General features: G+C 32.0%; 1 protein-coding gene across 3 annotated transcripts in view; it reads right to left on the bottom strand.

Moving 5' to 3' along the window:
• Positions 1-9,353: 9,353 nt before the first annotated feature.
• baz2a (bromodomain adjacent to zinc finger domain, 2A) overlaps positions 9,354-20,529 on the bottom strand; it is a 40,777-nt gene continuing 29,601 nt past the window's right edge. For 2 of the 3 annotated variants that reach the window (XM_051096228.1, XM_051096229.1), the window contains exons 22-30: positions 18,399-18,554; positions 18,146-18,306; positions 16,730-16,795; positions 16,305-16,591; positions 16,052-16,187; positions 14,246-14,392; positions 13,886-14,106; positions 13,248-13,391; positions 9,354-11,346 (exon numbers count right to left, since the gene is read on the bottom strand). In XM_051096228.1, coding sequence (XP_050952185.1) covers positions 11,187-11,346; positions 13,248-13,391; positions 13,886-14,106; positions 14,246-14,392; positions 16,052-16,187; positions 16,305-16,591; positions 16,730-16,795; positions 18,146-18,306; positions 18,399-18,554 — 1,478 coding nt within the window. In that variant the 3' untranslated portion in view covers positions 9,354-11,186. The remainder of the gene's footprint in view (positions 11,347-13,247; positions 13,392-13,885; positions 14,107-14,245; positions 14,393-16,051; positions 16,188-16,304; positions 16,592-16,729; positions 16,796-18,145; positions 18,307-18,398; positions 18,555-20,529) is intronic. The other variant, XM_051096230.1, reaches the window with a different exon arrangement.

Below are 20,529 nucleotides of genomic sequence, written 5' to 3'. Positions count from 1 at the left end.
CGGCTCTTTAAAGTGGCCTGTTTCAGATGAGCTAAACATGCAATCAGGACCTTCTGTTGGCCTTTAGACTGAGAGGTATTATAGTTCAGTTTAATCTAATTCATCAGATCAGATGAGGCTGAAACGTGTTTCGTTTCTAGTATCTTACACCAGGCACACAAGAAACACTGAGCTGATATGACTGATGGATATTTTTTTGGAGTACTGGCTACTAGGGATGCAACAATACAGTTAGTCCACGGTTCAGCACGTACCTCGGTTTTTAACCAGATGCGATTCTGGAATATATAGAAATATTATACTATGATTTAAATTATAGTATAATATATAGTAATATAAATCAAAAAGAAAATACATTTTAGAAGATATATATTGTTCCAACAAGCCTGCTTGATCAATTACCAAAAAAGCATGTTAAAATGTTTTAGGAAAATAAGATTTTCTTATCAAAGTGATAAAATGTTGTGTTGCAAAAATGAGTACACCCTCCTGAAAGTTACTAACTAAAACTAAAATAAAAAATAATAGTGTAGGTTTAAGGCAATTTTTCATCAACAGGTAGGGTTGGGCGATGTGGCAAAAATATCATATCACGATTTATTTTTTTATCATGAATCACAATTTTATCACAATTCTTTGTCATGTTGGTTTTACTATTTTGCAAATTGTGTGAGCAGTACAGCCAAACTAATTTCCCTATTTTAAATACAAAGACTTTCAAGGTAACAAAGTATAAAATAAATGAGCAGATATTTAGGCCAAAGTGAGCAAAGATAAAAATCTTTGTCATTATTTTGTCTTTGTTATTAAAAAATAAAAACAAAAAATACAAACAGTGTTTATATTTCAGGTATAGTTGGTGTATTTAGCAGTAGCATTCAAGAAATTGAATTAACAAACAAAAAGTGAAACACTATATACTTATACGCTGTATACATCAATTGTACATTGATTCTTATTAAAACAACTGTATTAAAGTTGTTCAGTCAAGAGAAGTTAGTGATTTTTCTCTTTCTGTTTTGTTTTAACAAGAGTGAGAGTAGTTCACCCAAAAATAACAATTCTGTCATTTGTCTGTCAATTCTGTCATAGTGTTTTATTTTTATACCATCATTTACTTGTTTTTTTCTGTTGGACGTTATCTATTTGATCATTTTTATTATTAAATTCAATGGGGACCAGCTACTGTTTGGTTACCCACATTCTTCAAAATATCTTATTTTGTGTTTAGCACATGAAAGAAAGTAATACAGGTTTGGAACAACATGAGAGTGAATAAATAATGACAGAATTATAATTTTTGGATGAACTATCCCTTTGATGACAAGCAGCAGCATGTTTAGTACTGCCTCCTTAATATATTTAAGATTATTTTAATAATCATTAAGCACATTTTCCACCAAATTCGCATTACTGTAATGCATTTAAATTTATTATTATTATTATTATTATTATTATTTTGTAAATCCCATTATTTTCAATGGTTATTCTTTTACTATTCTTTTTTGCATGTCTGCAAAATGTAGCAAACCAAACATTTAATTCAATTTAATCAAAACCTTGTTACAGTAAAATACTTAACGCGTCTATTTTTTTTTTCGTACTAATCTATCAGTTTTGTCCAGCTGAATGGCTTTGTGTATCACAATGAGCTTTGTATTTGTTTTCATTTCAGTTTGAGTTATTTTAGTATTTCAAATTTATGTGTATATATATATATATATATATTTTTTTTTTTTTTTGTCTCAGTATTGTGAGATATAAATTCAGAACTGCACGTTTATATCTTGCAATTCTGACTTTATAACACAATTGTGAGTTAAGAAGTCAGAATTGAGATATAAACTTGCAATTCAGAGGACTTTATAACTTGCAATCGCAAGTTTATACCTCACAATTCAGAGAAAAAAAGTCAGAATTGCGAGATACAAGCTTTTGTGAGAACAAGAAAGAATTGCACGTTTTTAACTCGCAGTTCTGACTTTATAATCACAATTGTGAGTAAAAAGTCGCAGTTACCTTTCTTTATTTTTTATTCAATGTCGGAAATGGGCTTTCAATTATTCATAACTATTTTTATACTTCAACATTTAAACGGTGTATTATTTTGTGTCATTAAAGAGAATGGATTGGATGTTGTCTGAATTAAAGCATAACGTCTTGTTTTTTCATTTCAATTAGGCGTGAAATATGACCTTGTCAACTTTCTTAAGTTTTCATGAGATTCACCCTTGGTCAATGATCAGTTGTGAAGAAAATGTGCAAACAATGATGAAACATGGTTGAATACATCTGCAGCTTCTCAACACAGTTGTGGAGCAGCGCTCTAGACAAGAATATGGTTGGCGTAGCGGCCGATTGTAAGTCAGAGTGAAAGTTCAACTTCTCAGACTAGATCAAGGTCAACATTGCCTTGGAGATGTCAGGAGAGCAGGGAGTGTGTGCGTCCCGTCTGTAATCTACTTCATGCTGGTGGTTTTTGGGGCTGTGATCCTCCCTTTTGTGAACCTAAACCCAGCGTAGGCCAGCGAGGGGAGGTCGATTTGACAGTGTAGAAACCCGCCTGCGTGACTTTTTTTCCACACGTAGAATGCTGACACCAACAATACACACACACACACACATACACAACAGCAGCCGGAACCACATAGTGCATCAAACAGCATCAAACTGCCAGCTAAGGGTTACTGGAAAAGAGCAGGAAAGAGGAGGCTAAAACAGGGCTAGAAATTGTAAAGCAAGACAACTAGAGCAAGATAAAGAGATTTCTTAAGTTGTAAGTCACAATTGTGACCCTGGACCACAAAACCAGTCATAAAGGGCAATCTGAGTGTGCAAAAAATCAAAATATTGAGAAAATTGTCTTTAAAGGTGTCCAAATGAAGTTCTTAGCAATGCAATTTTTAAAATATTTACAGTAGGAAATTTACAAAATATCTTTATGAAACATGATTTTTACTTTTTTTTTAAATACATAATTAAATAACACATTTATTAAATAAATAATAGCTTTTTTAGCTTTAAAATGGCGTTTGTGTTACCTTAATATTAAATAAATGCCAGTTATCTAATGCAATAATATTCTTACAGTGTGGCTTAAGTGTCTAAACAGACAAATCTGCATTTTCGAAGACCAAAAATGTGGTTTTATTTTATTTATTTATTTTTTATTTATTGTTTGTTTTTGTTTGTTATTTTATTGTTTGTTTTTATTATTATTATTTCTTATTTATCGTTTGTTTGTTTCATCTTTGGATATTGTAATTGTTTTGTACAACGCTTTTGCACTAGTTTATGTTAGCTGAAAAAAAGTAATGGTGCAACTTTTTATCTCACAATTCTGACTTTTTTCATGCAAATTCTGAAAGGAAAGTCACAATTGCGAGAAAATAGTCAGAATTGTGAGAGAAAAAGTCAACTTTTTATTCCAGGGCAGAAACAAGCTTAGTTGCATCAGAAATGTGCTTTATAAACAAATAGTAATAAATAAACTCATTCAATAGGGTTCAAATGACAGAATTGCACGATCTGAATTCTTATAGAATAAAGAGCGAAAGAATTCGAAAAGTAACAAACATGGTAAAAGATGTGGCAAAAATGTTTATCGTAAAACATAAAAAAAAAATGTATGTGACACAAAAAAATGGGAATTTATTACTTTTAATAAAAATAAACTCCTGAAAACACACCATATAACTTCTTATAGCAAAATATAATTCCCTTATAACACCGTGTGCAAGTGTTCTTGGAATTTACGGCCGAGTCCATTAAATTAAATTGGAGACATTAGGTATTTATTTAAAAAATTCTTCCGAGACGACTTAATGTGACGTCATAAAGCGATCTGTAAACAAGCGTTCTAAATCTATCTGTCTGTTCTCCTCGCGGTGTTACTAGCACGTTTCTCTGTAGTATCTCCGTACTTTACCTGCTGACCGGCACGAGTTTAAAGCAGGTGAAGTCGGTATAGTTGCCCCCCCTGCCGGGCTGTGGTGGTCTGTAGGTGTGCAGGGGGGGCCGTGTAGAGTCGTAAATGCCCGGTGTGGTGTAGTGTGTTGTGTGTGGTGGGGGGTGTGACACGGTGATTGACAAAAGGAGGACGGGGTGGTTATTCTCTCTAATCAAATAAGCTTTAATGGTTTATAGCAACCCCACCCGACCCCGTCCTTCATTAGTAACGCTTGTTAATCACTGTAAACACCTGCTATAAACCATATTTATGATTAGATATAGAAATCAAATACATATTTAAAGTTATGAGGAAAATAAATTACCAAAGAGATCAAAATATATTCAGTGATATTCAGTGTAATGCAATAAACTGAAATGCTTAAAATTGTTGTTGTGTTGATTTAAACACTTGAAACTTATGATTCAAATCCAGCAAGATGTGATGCAGCATCCAAAGACTTCAGTGCATGTTTACATAAACTTGAAAATACAGACAGAATACAAAAACAAATAAATCTTCCACAGAAACAAGGTGTTTGTGTACTTGAAGGCAGGTTATTTTCAAGTACTTGGACTGTTGTATTTGTAGAGTAAAACATTAATACTTAAAATTGCTAGTAAGTATATGTGACCCTGGACCACAAAACCAGTCTTAAGTCGCTGGGGTTTATTTGTAGCAATAGCCAAAAACACATGGTATGGATCAAAATTATTGATTTTTCTTTTATGGCAAAAATCATTAGGAAATTAAGTAAAGATCATGTTCCATGAAGATATTTTTCCTACTGTAAACGTGTGAAAACTTAATTTTTTATTAGTAATATACATTAATAACATTATTTGAAGAACTTCAAAGGTGATTTTCTCAATATTTTGATTTTTTTGCACCCTCAGATTCCAGATACAAACTATACATTAATGAAAAGCTTATTTATCCAGCTTTAATATGATGTATAGATCTCAATTTTGAAAAAATGACCCTTATGACTGGTTTTGTGATCCAGGGTCACATATTTCAACTAGGGTTGCAAAATTCCGGGAATTTTCAAGACTGGAAACTTTCCATGGGAATTAACGGGAATATATGGGAATTAACGGGAATTAATGGGAATATACGGGAATTAACAGGAATTATTGGGAATAAACTGGGAATTTGCAAAATTGCAGGAACTGGGAATGTAAATGTAGATGAGAAGAAAAACTTGCAGCATAATTTTGGTTAAAACAACCAGGTTTAATGCAATTTTAGTTTAATTTCTGACCTACACACTGCTCAGTCACATGCACACTGCTTACTGCAGGGCTGTTAAGGCCACACACCCTACATCCACTGTGCATTCCTCTATAACATGCACAGATCAAACTATCAAAATATATTATGGTTAGTGTTCATGTAAATTACATAAATATTACAAAAATATATATGTTTAAAACTTCCTTGTGCTGTGTGTAAGCTACTGTGCAACTAAATTATGCCATTGTTAAAACAAATACACTGGCTGAGCAAACATTTAGGTGAGATAATAATAATTTAAAAAACTGTCTAAAAACGACCCTCCCCCACACAGTTCCCCTAGTAGTCACCTAAGGGGGGAATTCCCCCCCATTTTCTCTGAAGGCACAGTTGCTGCATTTGAACCCAAGGGCTACATCTAAATTTTGATATTACTTGTGTAAAGTAAGTAAGTTTAGGTAAGTTTAACTAGCAAAAACCAAAATGTTTATACAGTATATCTCATGTCCCAGTGTTTATACAGTAGCTAGCCAGTAAATCAGATATGAACAATCTAAGCTAGTTAGCATTATTTCATTTACTATTTAGGAAGTATCATGCGCTAGCTAGCTTAAGCTGCAGTGCTATTCCTTATACCTTCTGCCAGCCAGTTTCATACAGAAGTACAGAACTGGTCAAAAGTTTGGACACATTCCTATTTTTAATGTTTTCTGAACATCTCGTATGATTTCTTATGTACATCAAGCCTTCATTTATTTTTCATCAAAAGTACAGAACAAAACAGTAATATTGTGAAGTATTACAATTTAAAATAATAGTTTTCTGTTTTAATATACTTCAAAATATAATGTATTGCTATAAAAAAAGCTGAATTTTTAGCATCAGTCGTCACTGTCACATTGACGTAAAATTTTCAGAAATCATTCTGAAATGCTGATTTATCAATTTTGGAAACAGCTGTGCTGCTTAATATTTTTTTAATTCCCTTTTCTTACAGGATTCTTTAATGATAAAGAACAGTATTTATTTAAAATATAAATCCTTTTTTAACAGTACAGTACTGTTCAAAAGTTTGGGGTCAGTATGTTTTTTTTTTCAATACTTTTATTAAATAAGGATGTGTTCAGTTAATAAAAAGTAATAGTAAAAACTTATATTGTTAGAAAAGATTTCAGTTTTGAATAAGTTATGTTTTTTAAAGTTAAATCCAGGAAAAAAGCATCACAGATTCCAAAAAAATCGAACAAAGGTCATTTTAAAAATTTGTATTAGTTTGCATGCATGTCAGCTTATAATCAAACAAAATGTTGAAATTTATATTTGTTTATGATACAGCTTCTCTAAATTTCCCCAAATTTCCAATAAATTCCCATAAATTCCCGTAAATTCCCATAAATTCCCGTAAATTCCCGTTAAATTTCCAAATTGGAATATTTCCAAAATTCCCTGGACAAAGTTTCCATGGAAAGTTTCCGGAAATTTTCCGCCCCTTTGCAACCCTAATTTCAACAGAGCCCAGGACAACATGGATGGGACATCGTGATATTTAGAAACTATACATGAAGGTCATTTATCAGATGAAACAAGAGTCTAAACATGAAAAAGAATGGCTCCAGAGATGTAAAAGGAGATCGTCCTTGGTCTGCAGTAAAGAGAGCAGGCCCAGCTGGGACAGACAGCAGCCTGAGCTGTGCCATGTGCTGCAGACACCCTGCGCTCCAGGGAGCTGTGTGACACAAAGCGTGCAGACGCGCTCCGACCACCTGCTGCTCGCCGGCATGAAGAGCACAACCAACACAACACAACAGTCTCTCTGCTCTACAGAATATAGAATAACTCTTTAACAATTGTTAAAAACTGGCTTATTTTCATGAGGCTAATGGTGTGGAAACTTTTCCAAAATCCCTGCTCCAAAATAATAAAACCAGTGTTATTTTTAACAACCTTCACAGCTCTGCCTTTAAAGAAAGTGCAATGTCAAACAGTTAAGTGCAGTTGTCAGTGACTATTTTGTTATAAACTCCAAATATAGAACTATTTGATTGCAATGTCAGTCAGTAAGCGATAAGCTGTTTCTTCACAAAAGGTTTTTATTAAGCATCCGGAATATTCCTCCACTGACATCCAATCAAAACACTTTAAATAGGTACTGCATTTGAATTTAAAACTATTTTCAATTGCTATAATTAAGCACTAAGTTTGAATGATAACTATGTGACCGTTAAAAGAGTATAGACTATGCACAAGGGTAGTAGAACATTTTATAAAAAGAAAAAAAAAAGGTAATTTAATGTAAAGTATGTACTATAAATATGGACTATATAATAGGGAAGTATTCAGACACAGGTTAATTTACTCTGGATCAAAATGAATCTATGAGTGGGTCATTGAATCATTTACTCAGGTTCATTTGAAAACATTTTTTATTGTAAAGTATGTACTATAAATATGGATTACACAGTAGGGAAGTATTCAGACAGTATAATTTAATCTGAATTAATCTATAAGTGAGTCATTCACTCAGTAGAATCTTTTAAAAGCACTGATTCAAGAGAAGCAGGCATACAGTAATTCACGAAGTCTATGAATGAGTCATTGAATCATTCACCTTAATAGTTTCATTTGAAAACACTTTAGCACCTTTTTTTTTTAAGAACAATATTTTTAGAAAAAGATGATATAGTAGACACGATAATTTACTCTAAAATCAAAATGAATTTATAAGTGAGTCATTAAATCATTCACTCAAAAGGTTTCTTTGAAAACATTTTAGCACATTCTTTTTAAAAACAACAAAAAAAGAGGCACTATAAATATGGACTATATAATAGGAAAGTATAATTCACTCTGGATTTAAATGAATCTATCAGTGAGTCATTGAATCATTCACTCAATCAGATCATTCAAAAGCACTGATTCAAGAGAAGCAGGCATATAGTAATTCATGAAGTCTGTGAATGAGTCATTGAACCATTCACTCAAGTTCATTTGGAAACACTTTAGCATCTAAATATTTTTAAGACGATGTAGTAGGGAAGTATTCAGACACAAGGTAATTTACTCTGAAATCAAAATGATTCTATAAGTGAGTCCTTAAATCATTCACTCAAAAGGTTCCTTTGAAAACATTTTAGCGCATTCTTTTTAAAAACAACAAAAAAGAGGCCTTATAAATATGGACTAGATAAGGAGGTATTCAGACACAGGTTCAGTTACTCTGGATCAAAATGAATCTATGAGTGAGTCATTGAATTATTCCCTCAATATGATCTGCACTGAGCACTGATTCAAGGGAAGCAGGTCTATGGTAATTAATTTAAGATGGGAACAAATCTACGAAAAGAGTATAGGTTCGTTTGAAAACACTTTAGTACTTTATCATTTTTTTTTTTAAAGAAAGGTATGTAGTATAAATATGGACTATATAGCAGGGAAGTATTTAGACAAGGTAATTTACTCAAATCAAAATGAATCTGTAAGTGAGTCATTGAATCATTCACTCAATCAGATCATTCAAAAAGTATGTATGTACTAAAAATATGGGCTATATAATAGGGAAGCATTCAGACAGGTCAAACATTTGAATCATTTACTCAAGAGGCTCATTTGAAAACATTTTATCACTTTTTTTATTTTAAAGTATGTACTATAAATGTGGACTACATAGGAGGTAAGTATTCAGACACAGTATAATTTACTCTGGATAAAAATTATTCTATCAGTGAGTCATTGAATCATTCTCTCAATCAGATCATTCAAAAGCACTGATTCAAAAGAAGCAGGCATATAGCAATTCATGTCAAGTCTATGAATGAGTCATTGAACCATTCACTTAATAGTTTTATTTGAAAACACTTTAGCATCTAAATATTTTTAAGTAGGCCTAAGGTAATTAACTCCAAATGGAAACAAGTCTGTGAACAAGTCATTGAATTATTCACTCAATAAGTTTGTTTAAAAACACTTTAGCACCTTTTTAAAATAAATAAATAAATAAATAAATAAATAAATAAATAAATAATGCATGTACTACAAATATAGACTATACAGTAGGTAAGTATTCAGAGTAATTTACACTGGTTCAAATTGAACCTATGAGTCATTGAATCATTCAATCAAATCATTCAAAAGTACTGTTTCATTTAGGTAACAATATTGTTTGGAGACGCGCAATGATTCTCCTTTGACTATTTTTGGTGCTGGAGAAAAATCGACAAACTGTAACTGCAAATATTATGTATAAAACATAAATTATTGTGTAAAAGCAATATCACACCTGCAATCATCAGTGCTTGTGTGATACTGCTTAAACATGAAACTTCATTACCAGACAATTAAGTTCATAAAGTCAGGAGACAAGTTTTCGTCTACTAGATGTGTTTTTATTTCCGCTTACAGTACATTCTACAGATGCACGTGTGTTACATTACCTTGAAACAACATGGTCATTTAATGTCGCCTCTTAAAAACGATATATTGGTCCTAAAAATATAGAAAGGAACAAATTTAAAGTCACAAAAACTGTACATTATTAAAAATTCACTAGACACCACATTTGGTTGAATTTTCTAGTACTGTCTTCAGGTTTTACCGTCTGTAAAAAAAGAGAAGCAAACATGTCCCTTTTGTACGATGAGGAACACAGAGCGAATGGCGCACTTCCTACCGCGCGGATCGAGTTCAGTGTATGGAAACATGGGAAACGAACATGAATAGTGTGCTCTACGACGCTCCTATACTCAGTGCACTGTTTCTGACTAAGAAAAATTGTGAATGTGAGGAAAACGTAAGGGTCAGTTACACCAGTAATGATGCAAGGCATTTTTTAATTTGAGAAAGCATGGTTAATGTCAAAAGATGAGTGTAAAAAAAAACAAAAAAAAACAAAACAAAAGTCCTTTTTAAGGGAGTTGGTCCAGGTTCAAACAAACACACACATACACACACATCTTTAAAACAAACAGCCTAAACATCTGAGGATGTGACGGTTTCAGAAACCCAACAAACTGCCATGTTCATGAAAACCAAGAGCAAACCAGATACTGAAGAGACAGCGAATAAGCATCGCTAAACAAAACTATACTGTCATAAGTACGTACATATCCGTTCCATATAAACCAATATCAATACAGTCTAAAGTTTTTTTTCCCCACAGACAATAGTCATACACCAAGCAAAAGCTTTGAAAACGGCTATCTAGCTAGCGGAGCTTAAAAACAAGAAGTTTAAAACGGGCCTTTCTGCTGTTGGCATTACATCAGATTTCCTTATGCACAAACACTGATTGCTTTCTGGATTCAGGGGGCGTGACAGAAAAAAATACCCTAGTGAAATGTCAATCCTCCAGTTCGTAAGACCAATACTCTACAAGCGAAAGACGTGATGAGTTACACGTGATATAGTATGTTTACTGGCCATTTCATGAGTCACCTATACATCTCTCTACGACGTGGTCTGTACAGATTCACTACAGTCTATTGCTATTAAATAATCCAGACTATTTTTTTTCTGTCTTTAAGTGTATATATAGCATATAATAAAAAATATACTGAGGAAATTGCTTCTAGTCTCGAAAGCACGTTACGTTACATTTTCAATCAAGGGGACACGCGTGGTCCACGACCTATACATCACGGAGCAGAAGGCTTCGAGTAAAATGGTCGAAGAGTGAGAACGTCCTGATAGAGGTGTGTCTGCGACACGTGACATCAAGTGTGACCCGATCAAGTCCTGAAGAAGTACTTCTACTCCGAAGGAGTGACGGATGGAGCTGAATAAAGATGCGACGTTTGTAATACCAGAAATGCTTTAACCTTGTCAAGGCGAGTGAGGGGGACGAACAGGTACTTGTAAAACGAACAGAACAAATCTATACATATATCTACATGTGTATGCATACAGAGGACTGGAGGACTGGCTCTCCAGACAGAGTTTTTAGTAGTAGCATCAAAGGGGGCGTGGCGTTCGACTGCTTCCTCCCATGCGGCAGAGGGCAGCGTCTCTATTTGTCTTTGTTCTCGTAGAACTCCGCCCAGCGGCTCTCGAAGAAGCGGCGCATGGCGTGTCCGGCCTTGCCCACTTCTGACGTGTCCTCGTTGAAGAGCTCGCAGTTGTTGAACACCAGCTGAGCGTCGGCGGCAAACTCCTCACAGCTGCAGTACCTGAGACACGCAGGAATAAACACAGATGAAGGTTTACAACTCAAATTATTATTTTTTCTTTTTTGAACAAAAGTTAAGGTTGAAACATAACAGATAACACTAAAAACCCACATAAGATTATGTGGATTTTCTGTTTAAAAACTGAAGAGTTTACATAAACATAGAACTATAGAAATGGTAACACTTTGTGTTGATAGTCCACTTTAGACATTCTACTAACAGTAAGTAACTTTGCAACTGCATGTCAACTAGTCAGAGTATTAGTAGACTGTCTGCTTAATATCTTCTAAACTTTGCAAGTATGTCAACTTATTCTACTAACCCTAAACCTAACATAACAGTCTGCTCTGAGTGTTAGCAGACATGTAGTTGCAAATTAATGAGAATTAGTTTACATGTAGTTGCAAAGTTACTTATAGTTAGTAGAATGTCTAAACAAAATAAAATAAAGAAAAATAAAGAAGTGTAACCCTATACATATATTAATTTTCTTTACAAGAGTTAAAATGTTAAAAATGTTCATTAATAAATTACTATTTCATCATTTCATTATTTAAATATATTTATATTTATATACATGTATACTTTTTATATGTAAAAACTGCCTTATGTACAATCTAAATGTTTGCATACAATTTACTACTTCAGTGTTGATTACTACATTTAATAATAAACAGTAACTGAATTTAATAGTTATAGTAGTAATAGTTTAATTGTTGTTAATTGTAACCTTTAATGTGTGCAAACAATTAGGCTACCTGTGTAGCTTACAAGATTAGCAGACATCTTGCAAAGTTTTTATCCTTAAAATGAATTCTAATTTAATTATAATAATTTAAAGACAACACCACAATTTCAGTTTAAATTAAAATTCTATAAATGTATATATACATAAAATTATATATATATATATATATATATACACACACACACACGTATATGTATGTATATACATGGAGTTATATATATATTCTATTTGAATATATTTTAAAATGTAATTTATTCCTGTGATTTCAAAGCTGAAATTTCAGCATCATTACTCCAGTCTTCAGTGTCACATGATCCTTCAGAAATCATTCTAATATGCTGATTTGCTGCTCAAAAACATTTATTATTATTATTATTATTATTATTATTACTACTACTACTACTGCGGAGTAGAATTTTTTTTTCAGGTTTCTTTGATGAATAGAAAGTTTATCTGAAATTTATCTAAAATAGAAATCTTTTGTAATCACTTTTGATCAATTTAAAGCATCCTTGCTAAATAAAAGTATTAATTTCTATTATTTCTTTCACAGATACACACACACACACACAAAAAAAAAAAAAAGCTACTGACTCCAAACTTTTGAATGGTATTGTGTATAATGTTACAAAAGCTTTTTATTTCAGATAAATGTTGATCTTTGGATCTTTCTATTCAAAGAATCCTGGAAAAAAAATTCTCAACTGTTTTAAATAATAATAATAATAATAATAATAATAATGTTTCTTGAACAGCAAATCAGCATATTAGAATAATTTCTGAAGGATCATGTGACACTGAAGACTTCTTTAAAAACATTAAAAATCTTACTTTTAAAAAAACATGACTTGTGTATTTTTTTTAAAACCAACATTAGAAGTTACAGAATTGGCAAATATAATCCATTACATTTAAGTATGAATTATGAAAGCTTTAAAAAAAATCTGAATTAGTTATTAAATAAATTAGAATTACGTAACCAAATTTTATTAAAAATAAATTAAATAAAAAAAACTAAATAAGTTACATTTAAAATAGCATTTAAAAAAATAGCATTCAACTGATCTAATAAACACTATTCCTGGATATAGCTGATGACTCAACACTGCTGTAATATTGTGATCCGCTCTGTCCAGCACACATTCTCTCTTACCCTCCCTGCAGAAGTCGTTCCCTCATAGTGAGGAAGTCCATGGGGTTTTTGATGATGCGTCGGTAGCCAGGCACCAGGCGGGGATTGACCGGCTCCAGGAAAGGCCAGGCGTCTGAGTGAGCCTCCATTTCCATCAGAATGATCCTACAGCACATCAAACAGCTCAACAATTATTCCATGACACACACTAATTATTCCACGTACTGAATTCATTTACACTCAAGAGATGCACCAAAATCAATTTTCAAACGACAACAGAACTTTAAACATCACTTCTGTTCATTTTTCATTCAGGCAACCCACTGACATATAAATTGCCACTTAAAAATAATTATAAATTGATAATAATAATAATAATAATAATAATAATAATAAAAAGTTAAACACTTGAAATTCTCAAACATTTAAAATGTTTTTTTTTTTTTTTTTTTTTTTTTTTTACTGAATGTTAGTGAAAATTAAATGCAACTAATCTTAATTTATAACAGATACAAATGGAAAAATCTAAAATTATTTTCTCTGTCAACATCTGCTTTTCTCAAGTTGAGTTTTAAAACAATATAAATTTATATACATTTATATAAAATATTTATATACTGTAACATGTATTTTGTAACAAAAAAGTATTTTGTACTCACTCGCAGTAGGTGAGGTCAGGCTGATTTCGTGTGGCCATCCGTCTACGTTTGGAGGGTGAGATGGTTGTCCCACTTGTGGAAGCTGCAGCGTCTTTTTGCCGCGTGGTCATGCCTCGTTTGTACCCCTCATCCTCGTCTGAACTATCCTCTGCCAGACGCCGTTTCCGCAGCTTTGATCTCTTCCGTGATGAGCGCTGTGATCTCGGAGATTCACCGTTTTCCTGCAAAATTAAGTTTCTTAGTTTCTCTTACAAACACAGGCAAACATTGGCAAAAAAAAAATGTACAATTGGGGCAAAAACAGAAGCTGGATAGTTAAACTTTTTGTCTGTAAAATTTGGAACATCCTGGTCACATTACCTTGGCAACGCAGGTGGGACAGAACCAGTCGCCTTCTGGCACCTGCATGACCTTTGGCCTCAGGCAGAACATGTGACAGCCACGATCACAGCCATCACACAAGAGCAGGTACTCATCATCATCACCCTTACGACACACCTGACACGTCTGTGGACACATCAACACCAATTTATACAACAATAGAGCACAATGACTTTAATAACATATAATATCATGGAATTTGTCAAATTATTAGTGCTTGTGTCTCAATATATGAGGACATGAACATCATCTCCAGAGCTCATAAGCATTTTCTTATTTACACTACCAGTCTAAAATTTGTTAAATTTGGAAATATTTTTACTATTTAAAATAACTGTTTTTTATTTGAATATATTTTAAAACGTAATTTATTCCTGTGATCAAAGCTGAATTTTCAGCATCATTACTCCAGTCTTCAGTGTCACATGAACCTTCAGAAAACAATCTAATATTCTGATTTACTGCTCAAAAACATTTTTTGTTACTATTAATATTCTGAAAACAGCAGAGTAGATTTTTTCAGGTTTCTTTAATGAATAGAAAGTTTAGAAGAACTGCATTTATCAGAAATAGAAATCTTTGTAACATTATTAATATCTTTATCATCACCTTTGATTCATTTAAAGCATCCTTGCTAAATAAAAGCATTAATTTCTTTTTTTTACAAGCTTTTGAATGGGTATAGTGTATAACGTTACAAAAGCGTTTTATTTCAGATGATCTCTGGATCTTTCTATTTATCAAAGAATCCTGAAAAAATGTTTTAAATAGTGATAATGATAATCCAAAATGTTTCTTGAGCATCAAATCAGAATATTAGAATGATTTCTGAAGGATCATGTGACACTGAAGACTGGAGTAATGATGCTGATTCTTTGATCACAGGAATAAATTACTATTTAAAATATATTAAAATAGAAAACAGTTGTTTTAAATAAAAAAAATTTTTTTTGCTGTGTTTTGGATCAAATGAATGCAGGCTTGGTGAGCAGAAGAGACTTCTTTCAAAAAAAAAAAAAAAAAAAAAAAAAATAAAATAATTATATATATATATATATATATATATATATATATATATATATATATATATATATATATATATATATATATATATATATATATATAAAAATATATTATAAAAATATATAACAGAAATATATTATTATTATTATTATTATTATTATTATTATCATCATCTTAATGTTCTTAAAAAAATTATTAAAACTTTAAAAATTGTTTTAAAAAATAAATCACATTTTTTTAACCAGTTAAAAAAAACATTTTTTAACTAACAGTAAACCTGTTGTGCAGCATATAAAAAATACATAAAAATACAAATTAAACTTCTGTTTTATGCCTTCATTTGATTACCAGAAAAATTAAAATATACAACAATTTCTGGGAGAGGGGAATTAAAATAGTTACATATGTTTTTATAAATTCAATTAATTAGACAAGCTTTTAATTTAATTAAACCATTAAAATGAAATCCAGAACATAAAAAAAAAAAAAAATAAAAAGAATTTGAGGGAAAAAAATTAAAACATTTCATAGGCAGATTTCACAGGCAAAACACAACAAAATTACCATAATTATGGTTAGAAAATAAACACTGCATTTTACTAACATCCACCATACTTAACCACTTAAGACCAAAAACAGATGATGTTCTCAAGACACCTATTTTAGTGGTATCTGTCAGGTATATTATATTATATTATATATTAAAAAAAGTATAATACTGGCACAGGCTGTGAAGTTGAGTGGATGTGTGTGTGCTCTCACCACTTTGACGATGGATCTTTCCCAGGCGATGGCTTTCTCCAGCTGCAGCAGACAGAGAGAGAGTTGAGACGCACTGCGGCAGCGGTCCAGGGCCTGTCGCCACGTCCTCAACCTGGGTGTGATCTCGCTTTCCAAGCTACAAAGACACACAAACACATGCCTGATAAGCTCGAGAGCACATATAACATACTGCAGAATTTGAAACAATGATTTGTTTTGATGTAGGCTGAAAAAGTTTTTTTTAAAGACCCACCTAACAGCATCTAATGGGACCTCCTCTCCACCGGGCGGAGGGGTGAGAGGCGCCAAGCGCACCACCTCAGACAGATTCCACAGCGGCTCCTTCAGATAACGCCGTTCGATGTTCCTCTCCAGATTAGTCAAGCGGAGAACGGCCAGGTCCAAGGGGTTGCTGGGAACTCGCAGGAGGTCGGACCATTCCTTCTTGGTTTTGACCATCCAGTCGTCCTTGGGGTCAATTTCGTGCTCGTAATACTGCAGGTCATCCCGCGTGGAGTCCGCCTCGGGAGGGGTATACATCTGAAACCAGGACAAAAGGAAATTACAACTCCTTCTTTGCTAATTAGTTTGCTACGTTTTGCTAATGCCATAACAGCTTTGTATGTCTTTTGCATACAAATAGTCTGAAAACAGAGCACTTGAGTGAGTTTTCACTACCTGAAATTGAGAGTTTGATGATTCCTCACTAGCCTCCGATTCACTCTCTCCATTGGGAAGGGCCACCTGAAATAAAGATTGTGGACATGGTGTTAAAGTGAGTGCACTTGTGTGCTGTGAATCTAGCACAAACAAACAGTGCCACCCTGTGGTTACAAATGGAGTGATTATTTCAATAAAAAAAGTGCTTTATGAATCTGATGAAAGTAGTAAACATTTTCTGGTAATTTACTCTCCACCATGTCATCCAAGATGTACATGTCTGTCTTTCTTCAGTTAAGTAGAAATGAAGGTTTTTGAGGAAAACATTCCAGGATTTTTCTCCATATAGTGGACTTCATTGGGGATCAGTGTGTTAAAGGTCTAAATTGCAGTTTCAATACAGCTTCAAAGGGCTCTGCACGATCCCAGACAAAGAAAAAGGGTCTTAGCTGGAGAAACGATGTGTCTTTTTTATTTTTTATTTTTTTTTAATAAAAAAACATCTTGCACTAGCTCAACCTCACGCATTATGTGATGTAGGCAAAAGTACCAAGCAAACCTGCAAAGAAACGCAAGTGGGCCTAGGAAATCCGTTTTATTTATTTTTTTCTTTTCCCAGATTTTTTTTTTTTTTTTTAATTTCCTGGATTAAATTTTTCTAGTTTCTGTTTTAATGGTTAGATTACATTGTAGTAAAAAAAAAAGCATGTCTAATAAACTAAGATCATTAAACATGAAATAAACCATTTCATAATTTATTAAAAGTTGAACAAAAATGACTTTTTAGGGCTTTATGAAATGTTTTATTTTTTCTTAAATTCTGTTCTAGTTTTACCAGATTCTCTGTTTTCCATTTTAACAGTTTAATTGCATTTTAATGAACCAAAAGCAATAACATTTTCTACAATAACAAAAAAAAAAATTAATAAATCTAAATCTAAATCTAAATCTAAATATAAATCTATATATATATATATATATATATATATATATATATATATATATATATATATATATATATATATATATATATAGCCTAGTTACTTTTCACCCACCCTCTATCTATCTATCTATCTATCTATCTATCTATCTATCTATCTATCTATCTATATATATATATATATATATATATATATATATATATATATATATATATCTCTATCTAGTATAGCTAGTGCAAGATGAGCATTTGTGGTTAAAAAGTATACAAGTTGATTTTTGTTTTTTTTTGTTTTTTTCTACAATTTGGAGCTGTGATCCCCACTGAAGTCCACTATATGGAGAAAAATCCTGGAATGTTTTCCTCAAAAACCTTAATTCTTTTTAACTGAAGACAGAAAGACATGAACATCTTGGATGACATAGGGGTAAGTAAATTACCAGGAAATTTGTATTCTGGAAGTGTATTCTAATCCTTCAACACATTTTCTTTACCTTGAGCTGAAGGTCTGCAGCGACGACCTTCTGCTCCAAGTCTTCCACCCACTGGAGAACACTGATGTCTAACTGCAGGACTCTCTCCTGCTCATTCCACAGCTGTTTAGACGCCTCCAGCAGGGCATCGCCGTCCTCCACTTTCATCTGGAAGATGGGATCTGAGAGGAAATGATGGAAAAGAATGAACTTAACACACACTGCCATAAACTAAAGCCTGCAGTCACACTGCGTACGTGCTGCCGCTCCTCACCGGTGACGGTCCGCGTGCAGACCTCAGACAGATACTCCATGTGTTTGGTGAGGTGTTTGTGCAGCACTTTCTCTCGAATGCCTCGGGGGTGGAGGGCGCTCAGAATGGCTGTCAGCTCCTCCGGTTCTTTGATCCACCACCAGCCCTTCACCATTTCTGCAGGAGAGAAAGACAGTAAGATTATGAATGCTGGTCTGCTGGAAACCAAGAGCTATTCAAGATGTACAAAAAACATTTTTCTTGGTGCACAAGCAATATTTAAATATTTAAATGAAGTAATGAATGTTATATAATAAATATTTTTCACATTTTGCTGCATTGCACCACTAGATTATCGCAGGGAATGCTAAACTTAGCATGAAGATAAAGCGCTTTGATCATACAGTTCTGCTCTGATCTGTAAGACATTACTGAAGCTGATGAATATTAGGAATTATAAGGCCATTATGTTTGATCCTAAACAGACAGTCACATGAAGTTTATTATTATGAACTCAAGGCTATGAAGTGAAGTGATGGAGGGATTTTGAAGAAATAAATCAGTTGAAGTAATTTGAATGGAAATGCACATAACTGTTAGGGATTTGGAATATAATGCATTTTATGATTTTTTTTTCATAATAATTACTAATATAATAATAATAAACTATTTTATGCAGCACCTTGAAAAGTTACTTCTAAAAGTGTTTTACAAAGAAAAGAATAGAGTTAAAAGTTAAAAAAATATATAATGGAATATAATAAAATTATAATGGAATATAAAAATATAATGGAATATAATAATTGGAATATAATGCATTTTATGATTTTTTTTTCATAATAATTACTAATATAATAATAATAAACTATTTTATGCAGCACCTTGAAAAGTTACTTCTAAAAGTGTTTTACAAAGAAAAGAATAGAGTTAAAAGTTAAAAAAAAAAAAAAAAAAAAAAAAAAACACACCAAAACCTTTTAAAATCACATATAAGCAACTTCATAAAAAAAAAAAATAACCAAAAAAATAGAGAGGATTTAAAGACACAAATATTACGCATGTCTAATATAATTTACATGATTGTTTGTTTGTTATTTAAATAAAGATTAGGGTCAGCAGAATTTTTTAAATAATATATCATTTAGATATTATTCTGCATTGTTTTTATAAAAAAAAAAAAATTATAATTTTTATTTAAAATTTTCAGTTTTTATTTTATTTCACTATTTTGTAATTGTGTGCTTTTTATGTGCGGAAGCCAGCCATAAAAACTGAATTTACTGTTTAACAAACAGAAACTTAAATAATAATAAACTTATTATTAAAACATTTAAGGAATATTTACCAGAAAATAAATTATTTACCAGAAAAATGTAAAAAAAACAGTGCATTTAAGAATTAAAACTAAATTTGAGGGAGAGAAAAAAAAAAAAAAAAAAAAAAATAATTTTTATTAAACTCCTAATAAATTGCTGTTAAACTGCATAAGTTTCAGGATTTTTAATCATGAAATTTCATGACATTTGAGACTTTCTCATTAGGCATGCTTTTTGTTTAATATCTTTTTAATATAACCATTAAAAGAGTCTAGAAAACTGAAAATAGACATGCTTTTTGTTTAATAAAACCATTAAAACAGAGTCTAGGGGAAGGGAAAAAACAGAATCTAAGAAAAAAAAAATATTTTTGGAAAAAAAAAAATAAAAATACACTGATTTCACAGGGCCCTACCATTTATGTGCTTTTCACATTGTTATTTTTTTACCTACTTTTTAGGTTTAATTTATTTTTTTGATTTCAATTTCAATTTCCATTTTAGTTTTGATTTATTTCAAAATAAAAATGTTTTCAATAGTTTTAGTTTTAACTAAAGAAAAACAACCCTGTTATTAATTATTCATAAATAACATTTTGATATCCAACAATGTTAGGTTAGGGATTTCCACATTTTTGTTTTTGTTAGTCAAAACCCTTGACAAAAAAAGTTTTATTTTAAGTAACCCAGGGATATTAAGTATGTATATTTTAATAATTTAACAACACATTCACATGTTCATGGGTCTCTGATGTTGTAAAAAAACAAAAAAAAAACTCCAACTGCTAACTCCTATGGTTAGCAACTCCTAAGTAAGCAAGGATTTGAAAAACTTTT

The sequence above is a fragment of the Labeo rohita genome, chromosome 23 (genome assembly GCF_022985175.1).
Source record: "Labeo rohita strain BAU-BD-2019 chromosome 23, IGBB_LRoh.1.0, whole genome shotgun sequence".
Lineage (NCBI taxonomy): Eukaryota > Metazoa > Chordata > Actinopteri > Cypriniformes > Cyprinidae > Labeo > Labeo rohita.
This window is presented reverse-complemented; position numbering and strand designations above follow the sequence as displayed.